The sequence below is a fragment of the Aspergillus chevalieri genome, chromosome 1 (genome assembly GCF_016861735.1).
Source record: "Aspergillus chevalieri M1 DNA, chromosome 1, nearly complete sequence".
Taxonomy (NCBI): domain Eukaryota; kingdom Fungi; phylum Ascomycota; class Eurotiomycetes; order Eurotiales; family Aspergillaceae; genus Aspergillus; species Aspergillus chevalieri.
This window is the reverse complement of record NC_057362.1, coordinates 1,381,772-1,399,662: the sequence shown is the minus strand read 5'-3', so window position 1 is coordinate 1,399,662 and position 17,891 is coordinate 1,381,772. Positions and strand designations below refer to the sequence as shown.

Sequence of the window (17,891 nt, the reverse complement as noted above, 5' to 3'; positions counted from 1 at the left end):
TAGACAGCTCCAATCAACCGGACGATATTTCCCTGGAGTATCGTAGATTATTGTATGGTCTCTGGTGTTGCGAAAAGCCAGTGGCCCTCAGCTTTTCACTCGTTGCGATGGGACAAGAAAAGAGCGATCCCGGGTTTCGAAGGTGATAAGGATTCGGGACGGGGTTTGATCCGCGACCCCGTAGGGATAGTCAGATATTATTCAGAAAAGTACTTAACTGCGCTCAACTAGTTAAGAAAATAATTGGAGACATATAACTCATGGTACATTCTAATATGAGTGCTAACAGCTACTGTAGACGTATGCGACTCCCATCGTGACGCCACCAAGGGAGATTGCAATCGCCATATCCCATTCCTATCAATACCTCTTCACCACAAAACGCTATATTTCATGGGGAAATTGAAGTCGCGTGCCTTCATTCTGTGCCAGACGATTGTAGTCCTCCGCATCAGACGATAGGAGTGATCATGGCCTAGCAACGAAACGTTCTTTGTCATCCTTCATGTCTCGTTTCAAGCTGCCAATGACCGTGCGGATGTACATTGGTAACTGGATAGACCAGACCATGCGATATACGCTCGATGGACGCTATTCCCTTGCTATGATATCCCATTCGTACTCTCATTCCAATCAATTGCTTCATGCTATTGCAATGGCGAATCGCATGCGTTCAACGCATTCCCCTTCCTCGAGGCAACGCACTGGGACGAGCTCGGCTCGTGCCTCGTGTAGTATAGCGACCACCAGCTGTCTCACGAGTAGTTCCACGAGTAGAAGAGCCTCTTGTGCGAGGAACGGAATATTTGGGAGTCGGTTTCGAAGAGACTGTGGTAGGGGGGTTTTCGAGGAAGGAGGTGTCCGTTGTCCTGTTGTTACCCCTTTGTTAGCAATGATCTTGCACGACCTCTGAGTCTCCTACTCACATAAACGTCGTTTCTCCATCGTTCACCGTCGGTCGGGCTTCTTCAGCTTCAGCCTCTGCGTGAGCGTTAGCAATTGCAGTCCTTGTACTCGGAAATGGTGCAAATTGACCGTACCCCTCTCTTTTTCAGCCTCTGTTTGCTTTGCTCTTCGGAAGGAATCAGGAATAGGAGCCTGAACAAAACCACGAGTTAGTGTTTTACCACTTTAGACACCTGGGAAAGTCTAGGCCTGAGTAATTGTACCTCTGGAAAGTCCACACAAAATGCGTTCATATTCAATCCGTAGAGAAAACTGGCGAAGCTCTCACTGAACCGTGATAAACTCTCGTGTAACAGCTGCAGGTGCATAAAGTTTGCCTCAAGATCCGCCATTGAGTCTGCCAATTCCGCGAATTGGGGTTCCAGGGCATTGATAGCAGGCTGCGAGTATCCTGCATTGCTGATGCTACCTCCGTAGCCATGGGCTTCGCGAAATGATGACCGGGAGCTTGGGCGCAGAGGTGTCGTGGGCCTAGAGGGAAGTCGTTGGCGCGAGGATGAACGGGACGTACTTGGATCCATCTTCTCTGCTCGTTTCTAATTGGTATGGTGTATGAGTGTCTGCGGGAAGAAAAACGGTTGTTGACCGGTTTGTTTTGGTGGAAGATCCCCCGCCTTTATCCGCCGACGCTCACCTGACCGAGATCTCCGGCTTCATCTCGACCCATACAAATATAGACAGCAGCCTGCTAACTCGCCAGGTAAAGAAAGCGGATCTCTCGGTTTATTGTCCAGCCTTGTTATTAACGCTATTGAGAGAATTGACCATTCCTATTTAGTCAATTACATCTGTTTTCCCTCCTATCGCCTCTCCCATCCTCTCACGCAAACAACTTCCCTTGCATTTTCAGAGCAGCGGCAGATGCACAATTGCTTATTCCCACGCCGCCGTCTCGTCAAATTTTCGGCCAATACCATTCGTTCGTCATCATCTGTACCTCGACGTGCTCAATTCCCTAGTCTCTCTAGTCCGTCTAGACCCCTGAAGCGTTCCCCAACCCGGCGCACTCCGCCCACACGACCCTTCTCCACTTTTCCATTACCCTTTGTCAGAGCACCGAAACGGGCTTCGCAATCCTTCTGGGCTTTCGCTTTCACTGTTCTTCTCATCGGCGGAGGATCCTGGATATACTTTGACCCCGAAAAGGATTCGCTACAACCATCCAATTCCGAAAAATCCCCACCGGACCAGTCGCAAGAACCCTTCCTTGGAATCGTTGATCTCCTACAGAACATGCCTGTCGAGCAGCCCCCTGGGACCGTGGGTAACCTCACCCACGAACAAGAAGCCAAATTGCAGGAATTCTGGCAGTTGGCCCTCAAGACGTTTGGTGTCAAGTCCCGCGAGACAGAACAATCGAGCGTTTCTTCCCTCAACGTTGCCGCCGATGACGATAAGCATGGACAGTCGAAGGAGTTCCAGCAAGCGCTTGCCGACATGTCGGCGGAGGAGATCCGGATAACCTTCTGGAACATGGTGAAGCACGATAACCCCGACTCCCTGTTCCTGCGATTCCTGCGGGCACGGAAGTGGAACGTCAACAAGGCCTTCATCATGTTCATCTCGACAATACGCTGGAGGAGCAAGGAGATCAAGGTCGATGATGATATAATGAGAAACGGCGAGGCCCTTGCTCAGAAGCAGTCACAGAGTGCCGACCCTGCGGAGAAGAAGAAGGGTCAGGATTTCCTGGACCAGATGCGTCTGGGTAAAAGCTATCTGCACGGCGTGGATAAGAATGGCCGGCCTATCTGCGTTGTTAGAGTGCGAATGCATAAGGCAGGCGAGCAGAGCGAAGAGTCCTTGGAGCGTTTCACTGTCTACGTGATCGAGACGACCCGTATGATGTTGCCTCCTCCGGTTGAGACAGCGGTAAGTAATCATCATTGTAAAGATGGTCAAGACGGAGCTCTAACAAAAACTAGACCATCGTCTTTGACATGAGCAACTTTTCTTTGGCAAATATGGTAAGTCGGGTGCTTGTCAAAAAGTTAGTTCAATCGCTAATGATCGATTTTCAGGACTATGCCCCCGTCAAGTTCATGATCAAATGCTTCGAAGCAAACTACCCCGAGTCCCTGGGCGCAGTTCTCGTCCACAAGGCTCCCTGGCTCTTCTCTGGGGTCTGGAGCATCATCAAGGGCTGGCTCGACCCTGTGGTTGCCGGCAAAGTCCACTTCACCAAGAACGCCAACGATCTCGAGAAATTCATTCCCCGGGACCGCATCGTAAAGGAACTCGAAGGCGACGAGAACTGGGACTACAAATACGTCGAGCCCCAACCCGACGAGAACAAGGCGATGGAAGACATAGCCAAGCGCGACGCCCTGATCGCCGAGAGACAGGAGATGGCCAAGGAGATTCAGGACGCCACTGTTTCCTGGCTCTCCGCCAGCGCCAGCAAGGACAAGGATGCTATTAGCCTAGCTGAGGAGCGGAGAAACGGTCTCATCAACCGGTTGCGGGAGCACTACTGGGTGCTTGATCCCTACATCCGGTCTCGGTCATTGTATGACCGAACCAATGTGATCAAGGGCGATGGAAAGGTTGACTTCTACCCTGGCGCTTAAGGAAGAATTGACATGCATGGTGTGATGAGGTAGATTGTCTAAATGTGTGCATGGTGACTTAAGCATTCTAGATCTAGATAATTGCATTTTGTTGGTAAATTCACACTATACGTTCGATTCTACTGCATATCCTGCTTGAAGACGCACATTCTGGTGAAGTGCACATTTGATTTCGTTTCATCTCATCTCATTATTTTGGGTATTCTTTGTCGGGAGCGTAATGTCTTTACATCTTAGCCTTGAGCTCCTCGTGGAGGGCCTTGAGCTTGTCCATGTCTGCGGGCTGGGAGGGCCAGCCTACACCAAGACCCTCTGTCTCGTTGGGTTTAGGGATCTGTTCCGGTGGTTAATAGGTTATGTGGCTCAGGAGTGGACGGTATTCGGCGTGAAGGCGTCATGAGGGACATACCATGTGGAAGTGGACCTATATGAAGCAATGTATGTTAGCATCTGTTCTGTCTGCCAGGTGCTGCATATTGATAGAGCCTTACATGGTCAACAACCTGGTGGGCAATGCGGCCGTTGTTCTGCAGGATATTGAAGTCCTCGGCACCGCTAGCCTGGGCGATCTTCTTTGCGACGGGCTATTAAAAAGACATCCGTTAGCATCATCTGTCCACCACCAACCAAGCATACTTGCATAACCATGTGAGGGGAATCTGGCCCAGCTGCATCATATCACCCAAGGTCCCCGAGGATTGACGCCAGCCGGAAGATTATATAAAACTAAATATTCCCCGGTTCTGTCACTGCTTGATTTGACATATCAACATACCAGAATCTCAAGGAGGTCCTCGTCAGGGATATCGGTAAGCTTCTTGCCGTGGAACTTGGGGATTACGAGCTGTTGGGATGATTGCAGATCGTTAGCCATTGCTTCTCCTACTCCAGGTACGGAATTGAAGACGATAGATTGATTGACATGCAGGGAAGCCCATCACGGAGCTTCCTCGCTGCTCGATCAGTGTACAATATGCGTTCAATCAAGCGTCGGTGCGGTGCGGGGGAAGGAGAACTCACCGCGTGGCCACGGCTCAGAGGGCCGATGTCAAGGAAAGCAAAGACTTTCTCGCTGTCGTAGAGCTTGAATGAAGGGATGTCACCTGTCATTGACACAAACTTAGCGAATTGCGTCCATTGAAAGCTGCCGGAATAGCTGTCTTCAAGGCGACGAGCTCAAGTAGCAACAAGTCGACAAGGGAGAAATGGAACTATATACCCTTGATGATCTTGCAGAAGATACACGCGGCAGAAGAAGACATTTTGTGTTGTGCGGATAACTAGATAGAATAACACAAGGATGGACAACAGTTATTATGTACAGACAGCAGAACAGACAGTTGTGAGGTTATCCGGAACGATGCGGGGTCGCTGGCGGCTGGAAGGAAAAATGAAAATGACGGAGATGAAGGGATTCGAACGCGCGATGTTTTTGCTAAAATTGGTATGTAGGTCATTGTAAAACATAACTTGTGAGGAGTGGGACAGGCTAGCTCAGAACCCATTTCTTGCCTTTTACCAGAGATGGCCGTGGCTTGCCCAAAATACTCCTCTCCACAATCTTTGGAATCCTTCCATCGACATAGTAGTCGATTTCTGCCATTTTATTTTTGCTTCTCGGTCATTTGGATCTTTATTTTATTGTTCTCTCTTTTTTTCCCCAAATCTTATCACCAAAAATCCATCTTTTTGAAGTCAATAGTGCGTGTACTTTGCAGGCCGATGCCCGTGTCCCGAATGTACGGCACACGCCCTCCCGAAGACATGCGTTCGAGCCCGAGCCATGGCCATGGCTAGGCTATATTGACACTATTTTGCGGAGTATACGACCAATTCTATGACATTCAGTATTCTGCCCTCCAATTGACGTGCATGATTAATAAAAACCCCCGAATTGACAACCGACTGTACCTTCTACTTTGAAATGAACCTCCAATCTCTCGACATCGGCTAAAGGAGCATGCATGGGCACTGACCCCGCTTTAACGCTTATCTCCAGTCTCACTAGAGCTTCCTGATTCGGCAACTGTCTCCAAAAACCCCAGGTCAACCCCGACTGCCAGGACCTATATAAGACAGCGTTATCAGGACACCGCGCTTCGAATCAACATGATGTCTCTGTCTCGTACAGTTAGGACATCAAAAAGAATACCATTTAGGTCGCTATCCCAACCTACAAAGAGTGCTATCCAGCAATACCGGACGTTCTCCGTCTCTCGAAAGCTAGCCATGTTATCGACGGAGTTGTCTGAGGCAGAGGTATCGGCCTTGAAGGCTAATAAGGAGCGGTTGGCCAAGGACCTTCACCATAGTTGTCAATGGGGATATGGAATTCGATGGGGAGAGTGAGTATTCAGCATTTCATCGTCGTATCACACGCTGTTGGAATTGTGTCATGATATGCACCGGGCTAATACATGATTTTATAGTGGATCGACAGACACGGGCATGCAACGCCTTTCCTTATCCCAGGAGGACAAGCAGGTGCGAGATTGGTTCATCGAGACAACAAAGGCGTTGAAATGCAACGTCATCGTGGATGAAATGGGCAACATCTTCGCTGTCCGGCCTGGTCGAAGAAAGGACGTCTCTCCAACATTCATCGGTAGCCATCTAGACACGCAACCAACAGGCGGTCGATATGACGGTATACTGGGTGTTTTGTCCGGCATCGAGACTCTGAAGGTCATTGACGAGATGGGCCTAGAAACAGAGGGAGGCATTGGTGTTGTGAATTGGACAAAGTAAGCCCTACTCACCATTAAAGACAACTGCCATCACTAACGTCTTACAGTGAAGAAGGCGCCCGTTTCCCCATAAGTATGATCTCTTCCGGCGTATGGGCAGAATGCATCCCACTTTCTCGAGCCCATGACCTTAAAGAAGTGCCCACAGTCGCCTCACTCCCAACAGCCTCCTCAGCCCCTGAGACCATGAAATCAGCCCTCGAGAAGATAAACTACCTCGGTACCGTGCCATGTTCATACAAAGAAACACCAATGGCCGCACACTTCGAGCTACACATCGAACAGGGCCCTCATCTTGTCTCCGCAGGCCAGCGAATCGGCGTCGTGACAGCAGTGCAAGCGTACCGCTGGTTTCGGCTTAACATAGTGGGCAGAGACACCCACACGGGAACGACATCGTTTGAACACCGCGCAGATGCCCTATACGCTTTCGCGCGTATGATGGTACGTGCTCGCGAAGTCGCAGCAGCAAAGAGTTGTCTTGCCAGCGTTGGCATCGTAGAAGCGAAGCCCGGCAGCGTGAACACCGTCCCTGGGCTGGTCAGCTTCACGCTTGATATTCGCGGACCTGAGACCGATATGGTTCAAGCAGTCGAAGTAGAACTGAGAAAGGAATTCGATGCCATTGCTGCAGAGGAAGGAAAGGGAATTGGGAAACCGTGCCGTGTCGAATGGACTCTGGATTTTGATTCACCGGCAGTCAAATTCCATGAGAGCTGTATCGACTGTGTGCAGCAGTCTGCTGAAGCGGTCATTGCTGATGCTGAAACGCTAGAGCCAAAGTCGCTGGTGCGCACGATTATGAGCGGTGCTGGTCATGACAGTGTGTTTACTTCGAAGAGGGCCCCGACGAGCATGATCTTTGTCCCGTGTAGGGACGGTCTCAGTCATCATCCGGAGGAGTTTTGTTCTGCTGAGGATTGTGCGACGGGTACATCTGTGATACTGCAAGCAGTTATTCGATATGATCGCAAGAGGTTCGCACCAACATGATCTTTTACAGGTAGTGGGTGGTATCATGTCATGACGGGATACTGTAATTACATAGCTACTCATAACACGATGTTAAATTTTTGAAATATTCCCTTTTTTATTCAGAAAATAGTAGATGTACAACAATGCAGTTCGTTTCGAACCTCTTTCAAAGCCTACTCAAACTGCATCTGTACCATCCACCATTAATCCCATGAAGGAGACCTAGGAGCGGACAACACCTTCTTAAGAAGCGGGCGCACCACGGCCACGGCCGAAGCCACCACGGAAGCTAGGGTTGAACTCGCCGGGGGCACCACCCTCCTTACCACCTTCCTCGCGGCGGCGGTAGCCACCCTCACGGGGAGCGCGGGGACGGCGCTCGCGCTCCTCACCACCGAGCATGCCGCGGGGGGGAGCGTGAGAGCGCTGCTGCTTGATGTGGGTGGCGGGGACAACCTCAGCGGGGAGGTGGAGCCACTCACGGAGGTAGTCAAGACCCTGGGATATTGTCAGGCTTCTGTTCGCTTGTGTTATGATGCGAAGATGGCGAAACATACCTCGGGGGTGAGGGTGTAGTAGTAGTACTGCCACGAGAACTGGGTCTTGACGTAGCCGCGGGAGTTGAGCGACTGGCAGGCCTTGATCACGTAGAGGTTCTTGGTGTCAATGTCGCCATGCTTGGGAAGGTTGAAGTCCTTCTTGGCCACGAGCACACCCTCTATTCCAAGTCAGCGATTATCTTTTGTTAGGTTTGATCGGCTCAAGTTGTCCAGGCATATAACAATTTATAAACCATCGAAGCAACTTCGAACGATTGAGGATTCGTCGGTCGTTCACATACCGCGGAAGAGGTACTCGTGGATCTTCTTGCGGTCGTCCTTAGGGATAAGCCTTGAGGATTGTCAGTTATTTCCTTTTTTTTTTTTTTCAATTTCAAGCATTGGGACAACGACATAGGTATACTTACATTGTCGCGAGTTCCTAGCGCTATTCGGGGAATCGCTCAGACAACGCGAGGAAAAGTGGTTTGTTTAAATGATAGGAATGATCAGAGTGGAGCGGGAACCTCTCGAGAAAAGTGCGATCTTCCCGTTTCGGAGCGCTTGCTAGGGTTGGCGCCCTATCACATGACTTGTCCTTTATTGCCTGAATTATTGGGCATAAAAAAGTTGACTCAGCTGAGCCTTATCGAAGTCTCCGCATCCTGAGTGTCCACAGATCACGCCACCTCAAAAACGTGGACGCGTGACACTTATGACCGCCAAGACCATTAATCAGCGAGGACGTGACACGCGATTTATTCAAATACAATACCCATTACTCTGAATTTCAATTTCAATTTTCTTCTTATGTTACAGTTGTATGTGATTTCAAAGTATACGTTGATCTTCTCATTACTATGGATCCTCAGCCTGAAATCTTCAATTTAGAAGATTTTACTTCATCAAGTCCAGAGACTGATCCCAATGTCGAGGTATTTATTTTAATTGAGTATTTGTTAACTGATTGCTAACGGCTCAATGCGGAAATAGGGCATTCCTGTACAACTCACAAATTCAAAAAGCCATTCTCTCCAGACATCAAAAATTGAATATATTGATGACTTACCAGAGTATCCGACAAGTCATATTCATGGATATTCATATGTTGTTGCATCTAGAGGGCGATCACAGAATGAAATGGAGCAGCTTGTTCATGAGGTACTGTTGAGTACTTTCTAATTGCTTTTAAAGTGCTTGCTAATCAGTTACAGATTCAATACTCACGGCGTCAACAACATGGACCAAGGAGACCAGTCAAATGCCCATTTTTCAACTGTTTAGTTAAAAGATGGACTTGGAAATGCTCTGGTATCTACGCATGTGAATTTTTGAATCCATTTCTTCAATCCTATCATCATACATTTGTTGATGAGGATTGTTGGGATGTGATTCGAAATACTCAGAGGAATATCCAAATCCTGGAGGCAAATATTGGAAAACGAAATGCATACAGGTATTTAAACATCTCCTAAACAGCTTTGAAGCAATTACTAAGTACTTCTAGCTATTATCGGTCAAAAAATGAATTTTTCAATAAGGGTTATGCATGCATTGACCAGCTTCCAACTTGCAAGCCAGTTTTTAAGCGGCATACCCAAATGGTTGGTTAAATCTTTTTACAATGCTCCAAGTGATTTCTAACTAGTCATAGAATGTCCATGGTGAATTTCCACCATATATTGGCTGTAGTAATGGATCCAATGAGTTTTTAACAAAACATCATCGAGGATCTATTCAAGGCCATACATCAATTGATCTACAGTTCCTTGAGGACCTTTTTAATCATGATATTATGCCACCAACTGAAGAATGTGGTGTTTTTGAATCATTAGCATCCCGACGAAAGTATTGCGGTAAGTGTTTTTTAAGTGATTGTCAATCACCTATTAACTGGTTAAAGATCGAGATCACCTTCAGGGGCCAGGCAGACTACAGCATACTTCCTGTGGTGTTATTTTTACTGCTTTAGTGCCAGTTGATATCAATGAATGTCCATATATCCTCTTTACATCCCATGGAATTCACCAGCATCCACCTCCACCACCAAGCAAGGCACCAGAACGAATTTTACAAGGGGTTAAAAGGATTATCCAACAAATACAAGACCCGAGTTTGACCACAGGTAAGTGGTTGGTTCTCAAGTGATTGAATAATACATACTAACTAGTGTTAGCACAATTTCTTCGAAGTCCACAACTAGAGGCATTTTGTCAGCAGTATGGTGCTTCTACATTAGCAGAGATCCACTCTAGCTTCTGTAATAAAGACCGAATTGCAACAATTATCCAGAAACAACGACTTCTTTCATACCCTAATGGACAGGATATTAATGGGTTGCTATTCCTACAGAACCGGGATTCGCTAATCAATGTAAGTGGTTCTAATCATCCATTGCCTCATTGAATGACTATTAGAATGCTAATGAAGTGCCTAGGAATACATTCAAGAGAAATATCATGATTCTCAAGGTACAATGGTATTTTGTGCCTTCAAGGATCAGATTGACTTATTATCAACTTTATCTTCATTTGAAATTGATATGTCTTTCAAGCGAATTCGATCCAAAGAGATGAATGAGGTTCTTTTTGCAACATTCATGCCAGATCAATGCAAAAGTTAGTATCTGCATAACTGCTTGAGAGCTACTTGCTAACCACTTGGCAACTAGTCATAACTTTACTTCGAGTCTTTACCAGTGAGGATTCTACTGAAGGTTACTATTTACTTTTCAAGCGAGCATTCCATCTTATTGAGAAGGTTTCTGGACGACCAGTTCTATTTGATCCAATTCATGGATCTGGGATTCATGGTATTATTGTTGATATGGACACAAAACAGTACACAGGTAAGCACTCCTGAAGTACTTTTGATGCAGTTACTAAGTAATCAGGGCTTGGGCAATATCTTTCTGAAATTGATCCTCAACACCAAGATCCTACATGGCAGTTACAGCATATTATCATATTCTGTCGTGTTCATTTTCAACGCTCAATTTTAAAGGCAATTGGGACTAAAAATAAAGGATCAGGCCTTTGGAGTCGCATGATGAGTCTCCTAGATTGCCAGTCAGAGGCTGAGTATGATGAGTTGATTAAACTACTGATACGTTAGTATTGAAGTGGTAATAAACCACTCAATAAGTACTTGCTAACTATCGAATAGAATATGAATCGCCAGCAGTCCAGACCTGGGCCATACAAAAAAAGAGTGCAGTTATTAAGGCAGGTCTAAATGAATCATGCTCAAAAATTCAGCCACATTATTTTAATATTCTACGAAACCATACAAATGCTGTTGAGCAATCACACCAAAAATCATATGCTTCAGGGAAATATTTGACTTTGGCTGAAGCAGCTCGGAAGTACTTACCAACTACTCATCAACTGCTTGATACAACACTAACTATCTTAGTTCTGCAAAACTTGACAAAGATGATATTCTTCAATATCATAATTTTCAGCAGTTCAATATTCATCATTCATATCGAGCTTCTACAATGGAGGCAAACTATCTGCGACACATGAGTCGGGAAAGTAAGTTATATAAGTACTTCTTAAGTAATTGACAAGTACTTAATTTAATATAGGAAGAGGCCATAAACGTCAGCGATTATCTTCAACAGCTGAATCAGAGAGGCAAGCAAGCAGTCAAAATTTTGAAATCTCACATGAAAATTCAAGAGGTTCTTCTTCTCAGGTTGCTGATAATGAGTAAGTATACTTTCATGTCAAGTGCTTCTTGAGCAGTTACTGACTAGTTGATAACTACTTAGATCTACAACCTCATCACGGAATCTTCGCCGAGTGGCTTCAACAAACATACTGACAATTGAACAACGCCGTCAAGAATTAGAATTACGAGACCTGGAGGCAGAAGTCAAAAGGAAAGAAGAAGAAGTTCGCTTGAAACAGCTTCAAAATGAGCAATTAGAGCTGGAACTTATTGTAATGGGCCGAAGCCTTGCTATCTAATATATAGATATGTACAAAAGAACTCGTTGGGGAAAGGAAAGAAAGAAAGAAAGAAAGACACGCTGGCGGTGGATTTATATACTCGTGATCAGGTGATCTACGATCACCTGACTTCGGCACGCTCTTGTGAATAGCTTCAATCGAGAACCATTTATGGTTCGAGGTGCCTTTCGGGCCTAGCCCGTTACATTACCCCCTTCCTCGTCGCCTCCGCGATCGCCCCCCGGCGTGGGGTGGCTCATTTGGTATACTCAAGGCCGATTGGACAACAATCCCATTCATCGTTTTGTAGGTTTCCCAGTCATCCAATGCTATGGTATCCTCCATGTTCCTCGCATCGTTCCATTCCGGTTCCTGCCAGCCAATGTATTTGACTAAAAACTCATGTCTTTCGCCTCGTCCCCACCGTCGAAAACGCTCATCTAGTATTCGTTCGACCATATATTCTTCATTCCCATTGATCATTTCTGCAGGAGGTTGGTAGTCATCTTTCCGTTGGCTAGGGAAGGGATCCATTGCCGCTGGGCGGAGGAGCGCTGTATGAAACACGTTGTGGATTGTGCCTGGTGTGTTGAGGCGGTAGGTGTGGGATCCAATCTTTTCCAACACAGTAAATTTTGCCTGCCTGCTTCCCAGTTTCTTGCTAGGGCGTTCTGTTTGTATATTGCGCAGGTCAAGCCAGACTTTCTGCCCAACCTGGTATTCAGGGGCGACATCTCTTTGACGATTGGCATAGTCTTCTTGTTTCTGTTGGGCGACAGCCAGTTCTGTTGTGGCGATGTCAAGAGCTCCCCTTAGCTTGGCTGCAATTCGTTCACCTCGTTCACGCATGGTGCCCAGGTCTGGTGCTGAAAGGTTGATTTCAACATCCTCTTCTAACTGAAAGGGATCGACGTGGTAGCCGTGGTCAAGGAAGAATGGACTGACACCTGTGGAGGCAGCATCCCGGCTGCATATTGCAAGCTGTGCCATTGGTAGCAATGACGCCCAGTTCGATTGTGTGTGATCACAGAATGAGCGCAAGAATAGTTCAATAGTAGCATTCATTCGCTCAGTTTGGCCATCGGTTTCAGCGTGGTAGGCAGTTGATAATTGTCGTTTGATCCCCAGTAGCTCACAAAAACGCTTCCACATCTCATTGGTGAATTGTCTTCCTCTGTCTGATACAATACTGGCTGGAATGCCATGATAGCCAATGAAACTCTGAATAAGCTTCTGTGCTACTGTGTAGGTGTCGATCTTCTCACAGGGTATGGGGATGACACCTTTTCCAAGGCGATCGACAATAACCATGATGTTTTCATAACCATTTGAGATTGGTAACTTCTCGATGAAGTCAATTGCAATATATCTCCATTTTCGGTCTGGAATTGGTAGAGGCTTCAGTAGGCCTTGTCGGCGGTCTCTCCATACATTGTTGGCACTGCATTTGTCACAGTTCCGTACAAATCGTCTGACATCCTCAGAGATTGCAGGCCAGTAGACCCTTCGTGCCAGGATAGCATACATTGCGCTCCTCCCTGGATGGCCTGTAAGTACTGAGTCATGTGTTTCTTGTAGCAACCTTGTCCTCAGAGATTCAATGTCAGGGACCCATCGCCGGCCTCGGTAGCACAAGCGGTTGTTCGGTTCAATAGAGCATTCTGAGATTGAGGCTTTGATCCCCAGTTCACGTGGGAATTGATGTGCTCCTACTTGCACTGCTTCTCGTATACGACCATACTTTTCATCTAGTGGCTCTACCCGAGCCCAATGTTCATCAAGAGTCATATCCAGTAGCTCTTCCAACGATGGTCGCTCACTATTGAGATTGGTAGGTTCGTTCGCCTGTTCATATCCTTGAGGTGCGCTTGGCTCACTGTTATAGGGCTCCATGCCGACTGGTGCTAGAAGGATCCGGGACACATTAATAGGATGGGGTTCTTCAACTAGTCCTCTTTTGCTGCTTCCTTCCACTGGTCCGTCCTTGAGGATCTCAGGATCGAATAGTCGTTGTTCGCGATGCTTTAGCCGTTCATCACCCAATACAGGAACATCCTGCTCTCGTCGAGACAGTGCATCAGGGCGCCCTGCAAGCTTCCCTGGTCGGTAATGAAGTGTGAAGTTGTATCGGCTCAATAGATCTGCCCATCTCATCTGTCTCTCATTCAGTCGTCTCATGGTAGTAAAATAACGGAGATTGCGATGGTCTGTCAGTATCTGGAAATTTACCACTGATATGAGCTCTGATTCCCACTCTTTCAATGCATTGATGATCGCCAAAAGTTCCTTGTCATGAATCTGGTAGTTGCACTCTGCAGGAGTGTTTTTCTTGGAAAAGTACGCGCAAGGTCGTAATACACCATCATCATCATACTGTGAAAGTACGCCACCAGTGGCCCACCCTGATGAGTCAGTCTCGACGACAGTCTCGCGGTCTGGATCAAATTGCATGAGGATTGGTGCCGTTGTAAACATCCTTTTTAACTGTTGGAAGCTTTCCTTGCATTTATCATCCCACACAAAGGGTTTATCTTTTTGAGTCAACGCTGTTAGTGGAGTTGTAAGTTCAGAATAGTTTCGGATGAAACGTCTGTAGAAGTTCGCGAATCCCAAAAATGACCTGACACCTTTCACAGTGGTAGGGGCAGCCCAGTTCATGATTGCTTCAACCTTTGCTGGATCCATGCTGACACCTTTTCCTGCCTCAATAATGAATCCTAAATATTTTGTTGACTTCACTTCAAATTCGCATTTATCAATATCAATCTGTAAGCCAGCCTCTTGGAGACGGCCTAATACTTTGCAGACATGCTCTTGATGCTCTGACAATGTTCCATCCGTAAATATCAAGATGTCGTCAAGGTAAGCAGAAGCAAATTCATCTAGGAAATCTCGTAGGACCCAATTAACATAGCGTTGGAAGGTGCTCGGTGCATTGGCTAGTCCAAATGGTGTTACAAGCCATTCAAACAGCCCAAATCGAGTTCGGAATGCGGTCAACCATTCATCGCCGGCAGCGACACGAATCTTGTGAAAAGCAGCAATAACATCCAACTTGGTGAACCATTTTGCTTTCCCAATTCTTTCCAATGTTTCATTAATTAGTGGTAGGGGGTAGCGGTCCTTCTTTGTAATGGCGTTCAGTGCTCGGTAGTCAACACAAAATCGCAAGCCTCCACCAGGTTTCTTGACAAGCAATACAGGTGCTGCAGCAGGCGAATTGCTAACACGTATGAAGTTCTTTTCCAACAACTCTGTCAATGTCTTCCGTAGCACAAGCAGTTCATCCCTTGACATATTATAAAGGGGGCCCCATGGAGGTTCAGGGGTCGTTCCATCAGCGTTCTTATTGAGTTCAATCTTATGGTCGATATTTGGTCCTCGATATGGTGGTTGCTTGTCAGCTTCCTTCCGGTCAAATACTGATAGGAATTTATGGTAATGAGGTGGTAGTTTGGTGCGGGGGTCTGTCAGCAATTTGGGTCGTAATGCTTTCTCAATGTCCTTTAAACTTGCGGCGAAAATCTGTACGCTGCTGTCCTTTTTCTTTTGTCGGTTCCATAGTGCAAAAGCGTTCGCCCCGATGGGCTGGATATCCATTTGTGGTTGATCTTCCATGCTACTAACAACAATGCCATTTGTGAAGCGCAATTTCGGACCATTCGGGTCGATAAACACTTGTTGGTCGTCTATCCATGCAAGGCCTAAAATCATGTCGAGTCCCCTACCCAGTTTAGGAACAACATACAGCCATGCAGTGTTTTGGTGGTTTCCCCCACGTTCAATGAGATTTTCGCTACCTCCCTTATACAATCATCCGTTGGGCCCTTGTAGTCGTCGATAGTTCGTGGTTTGATGGTTACACGCTCCAGTTGATGTTTTCGGGTAAAATTCTCAGAAACCATACCATATGTAGTACAACCGGTGTCCACTAACGTTCTGCTGACCTGTTCTCCATTGACTAATGCGGATACTCTGAATTCAGGTCTGTCAAACTTGACTCTTTTTCGGAAGTCGTTCCACTCCTTCTGAAGGTCTATCTGAGCTGCTGGGGCCGGTCGCCATGTAGGTAGATCCATCAACTGCTGGTGGTGCTCCTGCAAGAGACTTTTTGCAGGAGCTATTCTTTTCCCAGCTTGGGTTGTTCCCTCAACTGCTCTTCTTCATCTTCGAGTTCCGGCCCATGAATGTGTGAGCGAGCCATGCGGGTACTGTTCCTAGGACTGTCGTAGGGGCAATGGGAGATAAAATGCGTGGAGTCACCACAACGAAGGCAACGTCGTTCTTGTCTGCGGCGTTCCATTTCTTCTCGTGATACATGCTTAGCCACGCGTCGAGGTTGGCTGCGTGCAGAAGTTGTTGTTGTGGGTTCCCAGTCCATATCTTGGGGTGGAGAGGAAGCACGGGTGGTATTCACAGGGTGAGCTGGAGAAGTTGAGGTGGTATGCTTATTGTTCCGTGAGTACCGCAATTGGTTCTTCTCCATCCGGTCCGCAATCTGCTGTAGCTGGCGGCAATAGTCTTCAAATCCATTTTTCTTTTCAACAGTTTCAAGGCGTGTGTTCATCTCACGGTTTAATGCATTGTCTAGGTAGGACCTTTTTGTGTTTTCAGGCCAGTTATGGCCATCAGCTTCCATGAGTAGTCGGTTGAACTCAGTGAGAAAGACTGTGAAGGGCTTGTTGTTCTGTTTCAAGCTTGCAAGGTCTCGTACAGCCTTCTCCTCCAGATTCCGGTCCAGAAAGATGAAGTCCATTTGATCAAGCATTCCGTCCAGCTGGCTCTCAGTAGCTCCTTTCTTAGCAAACCGCTCCATCCAGGGCAGCACCTGCATAGCAGCCCCATCTGTTAGACGGCCAAAAGCATACCACATACGATCATAGGCATTGCCCAAGGCTTCTTTATCGACCTCAAGTTTAGCGCGCAGCTTGCTTCCGAAACGGACGGTAGAGACTTCGGTTTCGACCATCAAAGACTTCTGGGTCTGTCAGCTTGGGTCGAGGTCTCCTAACAGGGTCCGCCATTGGTTGGGGGGCTATCTCTTCAATAGTCGGTTGTGGCAAGGGCTCTCTGGGTGGGCTCGTCAACTCTTCTTTGAGACGACGAAGATCTTCAATCCGCCGTTCTTCCATTTGTTGCAGTTGTCGTTGAAGTCCTGCAATAACTGCGACAAGATCTTGTGGGACAGGAGTGGTGGTCCCTCCTGAGTGTATATTGTCTCCCATGTTGCCGTCGGTTTGGTCGTTTGACTCGTGGTCGCTGATTTCCGCTGAAAATGTGGTCATATGACTGACTTGACTATTGATTTGTTTGTAAATAGCTCAACTATCCGTGAATTTCGATGTCTGATATCCGATGTCCAATGTATCCAGTTATCCGGTATGTCCAATCGTTCAATGTGTCCAGTGTGTCCAGTGTTTCCAGTGTGTCCAGTGTGTCCAGTGTGTCCAGTGTGCGATGTACGATCCGTTGCGCGTTCAATCCGATGCGTAATCCGTTGTTCAATAAATAAGTAGATAGATGAGGGCGAACGAGTTCTAATGTAATGGGCCGAAGCCTTGCTATCTAATATATAGATATGTACAAAAGAACTCGTTGGGGAAAGGAAAGAAAGAAAGAAAGAAAGACACGCTGGCGGTGGATTTATATACTCGTGATCAGGTGATCTACGATCACCTGACTTCGGCACGCTCTTGTGAATAGCTTCAATCGAGAACCATTTATGGTTCGAGGTGCCTTTCGGGCCTAGCCCGTTACACTTATGAGGCAGCGGATTCAAATTCAGGAACAGCAGCAAACTGATTAGCAAGTACTCAACAAGCATCCAGAAACTGTTTATATAGTAATGTTGAGCCTTCATCATCTCACTGCCTTTTATTTTTCCATTGTATCTTTTTATCAGTAGCCAGCAAGTGCTGAAGAACAATCTATATGTGAGATTTGTGACCCTAATTTATTCCGCAACAAATATATATATTTTTGCCGGCAAACAACTTCAGGTAGCTATTGGCTGTCTCATACAGGTACCAAATATAGCACCTCTGAATCAATTGATTAGAATCTATATTCCAATCGCATGTACATTGGTTTTTATTAAATCCATAGACGTTTCGATGGATAGGGAAGTCATGTAAGGTA

At 46.7% G+C, this 17,891-nt stretch overlaps 5 protein-coding genes across 5 annotated transcripts; 2 read left to right on the top strand and 3 right to left on the bottom strand.

The window, feature by feature from the left end:
* Positions 1-673: 673 nt before the first annotated feature.
* DAM1 (DASH complex subunit DAM1) lies at positions 674-1,487 on the bottom strand (the record flags this gene model as incomplete). Its single annotated transcript, XM_043279998.1, has 4 exons — positions 674-869; positions 927-981; positions 1,041-1,098; positions 1,170-1,487. 4 exons carry the CDS (start codon positions 1,485-1,487, stop codon positions 674-676), a joined length of 627 nt encoding a protein of 208 aa, XP_043131623.1.
* A 340-nt stretch (positions 1,488-1,827) lies between these two features.
* Positions 1,828-3,536, top strand: ACHE_10502A (CRAL-TRIO domain-containing protein; the record flags this gene model as incomplete). The annotated part of the gene is made up of 3 exons (XM_043279987.1): positions 1,828-2,838; positions 2,892-2,933; positions 2,988-3,536. The coding sequence occupies 3 exons, from the start codon at positions 1,828-1,830 to the stop codon at positions 3,534-3,536; spliced, it is 1,602 nt and encodes a 533-aa protein (XP_043131622.1).
* A 226-nt stretch (positions 3,537-3,762) lies between these two features.
* HNT1 (HIT family protein) lies at positions 3,763-4,798 on the bottom strand (the record flags this gene model as incomplete). The annotated part of the gene is made up of 6 exons (XM_043279976.1): positions 3,763-3,870; positions 3,946-3,960; positions 4,028-4,120; positions 4,312-4,380; positions 4,557-4,639; positions 4,756-4,798. 6 exons carry the CDS (start codon positions 4,796-4,798, stop codon positions 3,763-3,765), a joined length of 411 nt encoding a protein of 136 aa, XP_043131621.1.
* Positions 4,799-5,984: 1,186 nt separating this feature from the next.
* On the top strand, positions 5,985-7,276 carry ACHE_10500A (M20 family metallo-hydrolase; the record flags this gene model as incomplete). Its single annotated transcript, XM_043279965.1, has 2 exons — positions 5,985-6,280; positions 6,331-7,276. 2 exons carry the CDS (start codon positions 5,985-5,987, stop codon positions 7,274-7,276), a joined length of 1,242 nt encoding a protein of 413 aa, XP_043131620.1.
* A 225-nt stretch (positions 7,277-7,501) lies between these two features.
* On the bottom strand, positions 7,502-8,576 carry ACHE_10499S (40S ribosomal protein eS10; the record flags this gene model as incomplete). The annotated part of the gene is made up of 5 exons (XM_043279952.1): positions 7,502-7,756; positions 7,816-7,976; positions 8,100-8,149; positions 8,226-8,239; positions 8,568-8,576. 5 exons carry the CDS (start codon positions 8,574-8,576, stop codon positions 7,502-7,504), a joined length of 489 nt encoding a protein of 162 aa, XP_043131619.1.
* Positions 8,577-17,891: the final 9,315 nt, after the last annotated feature.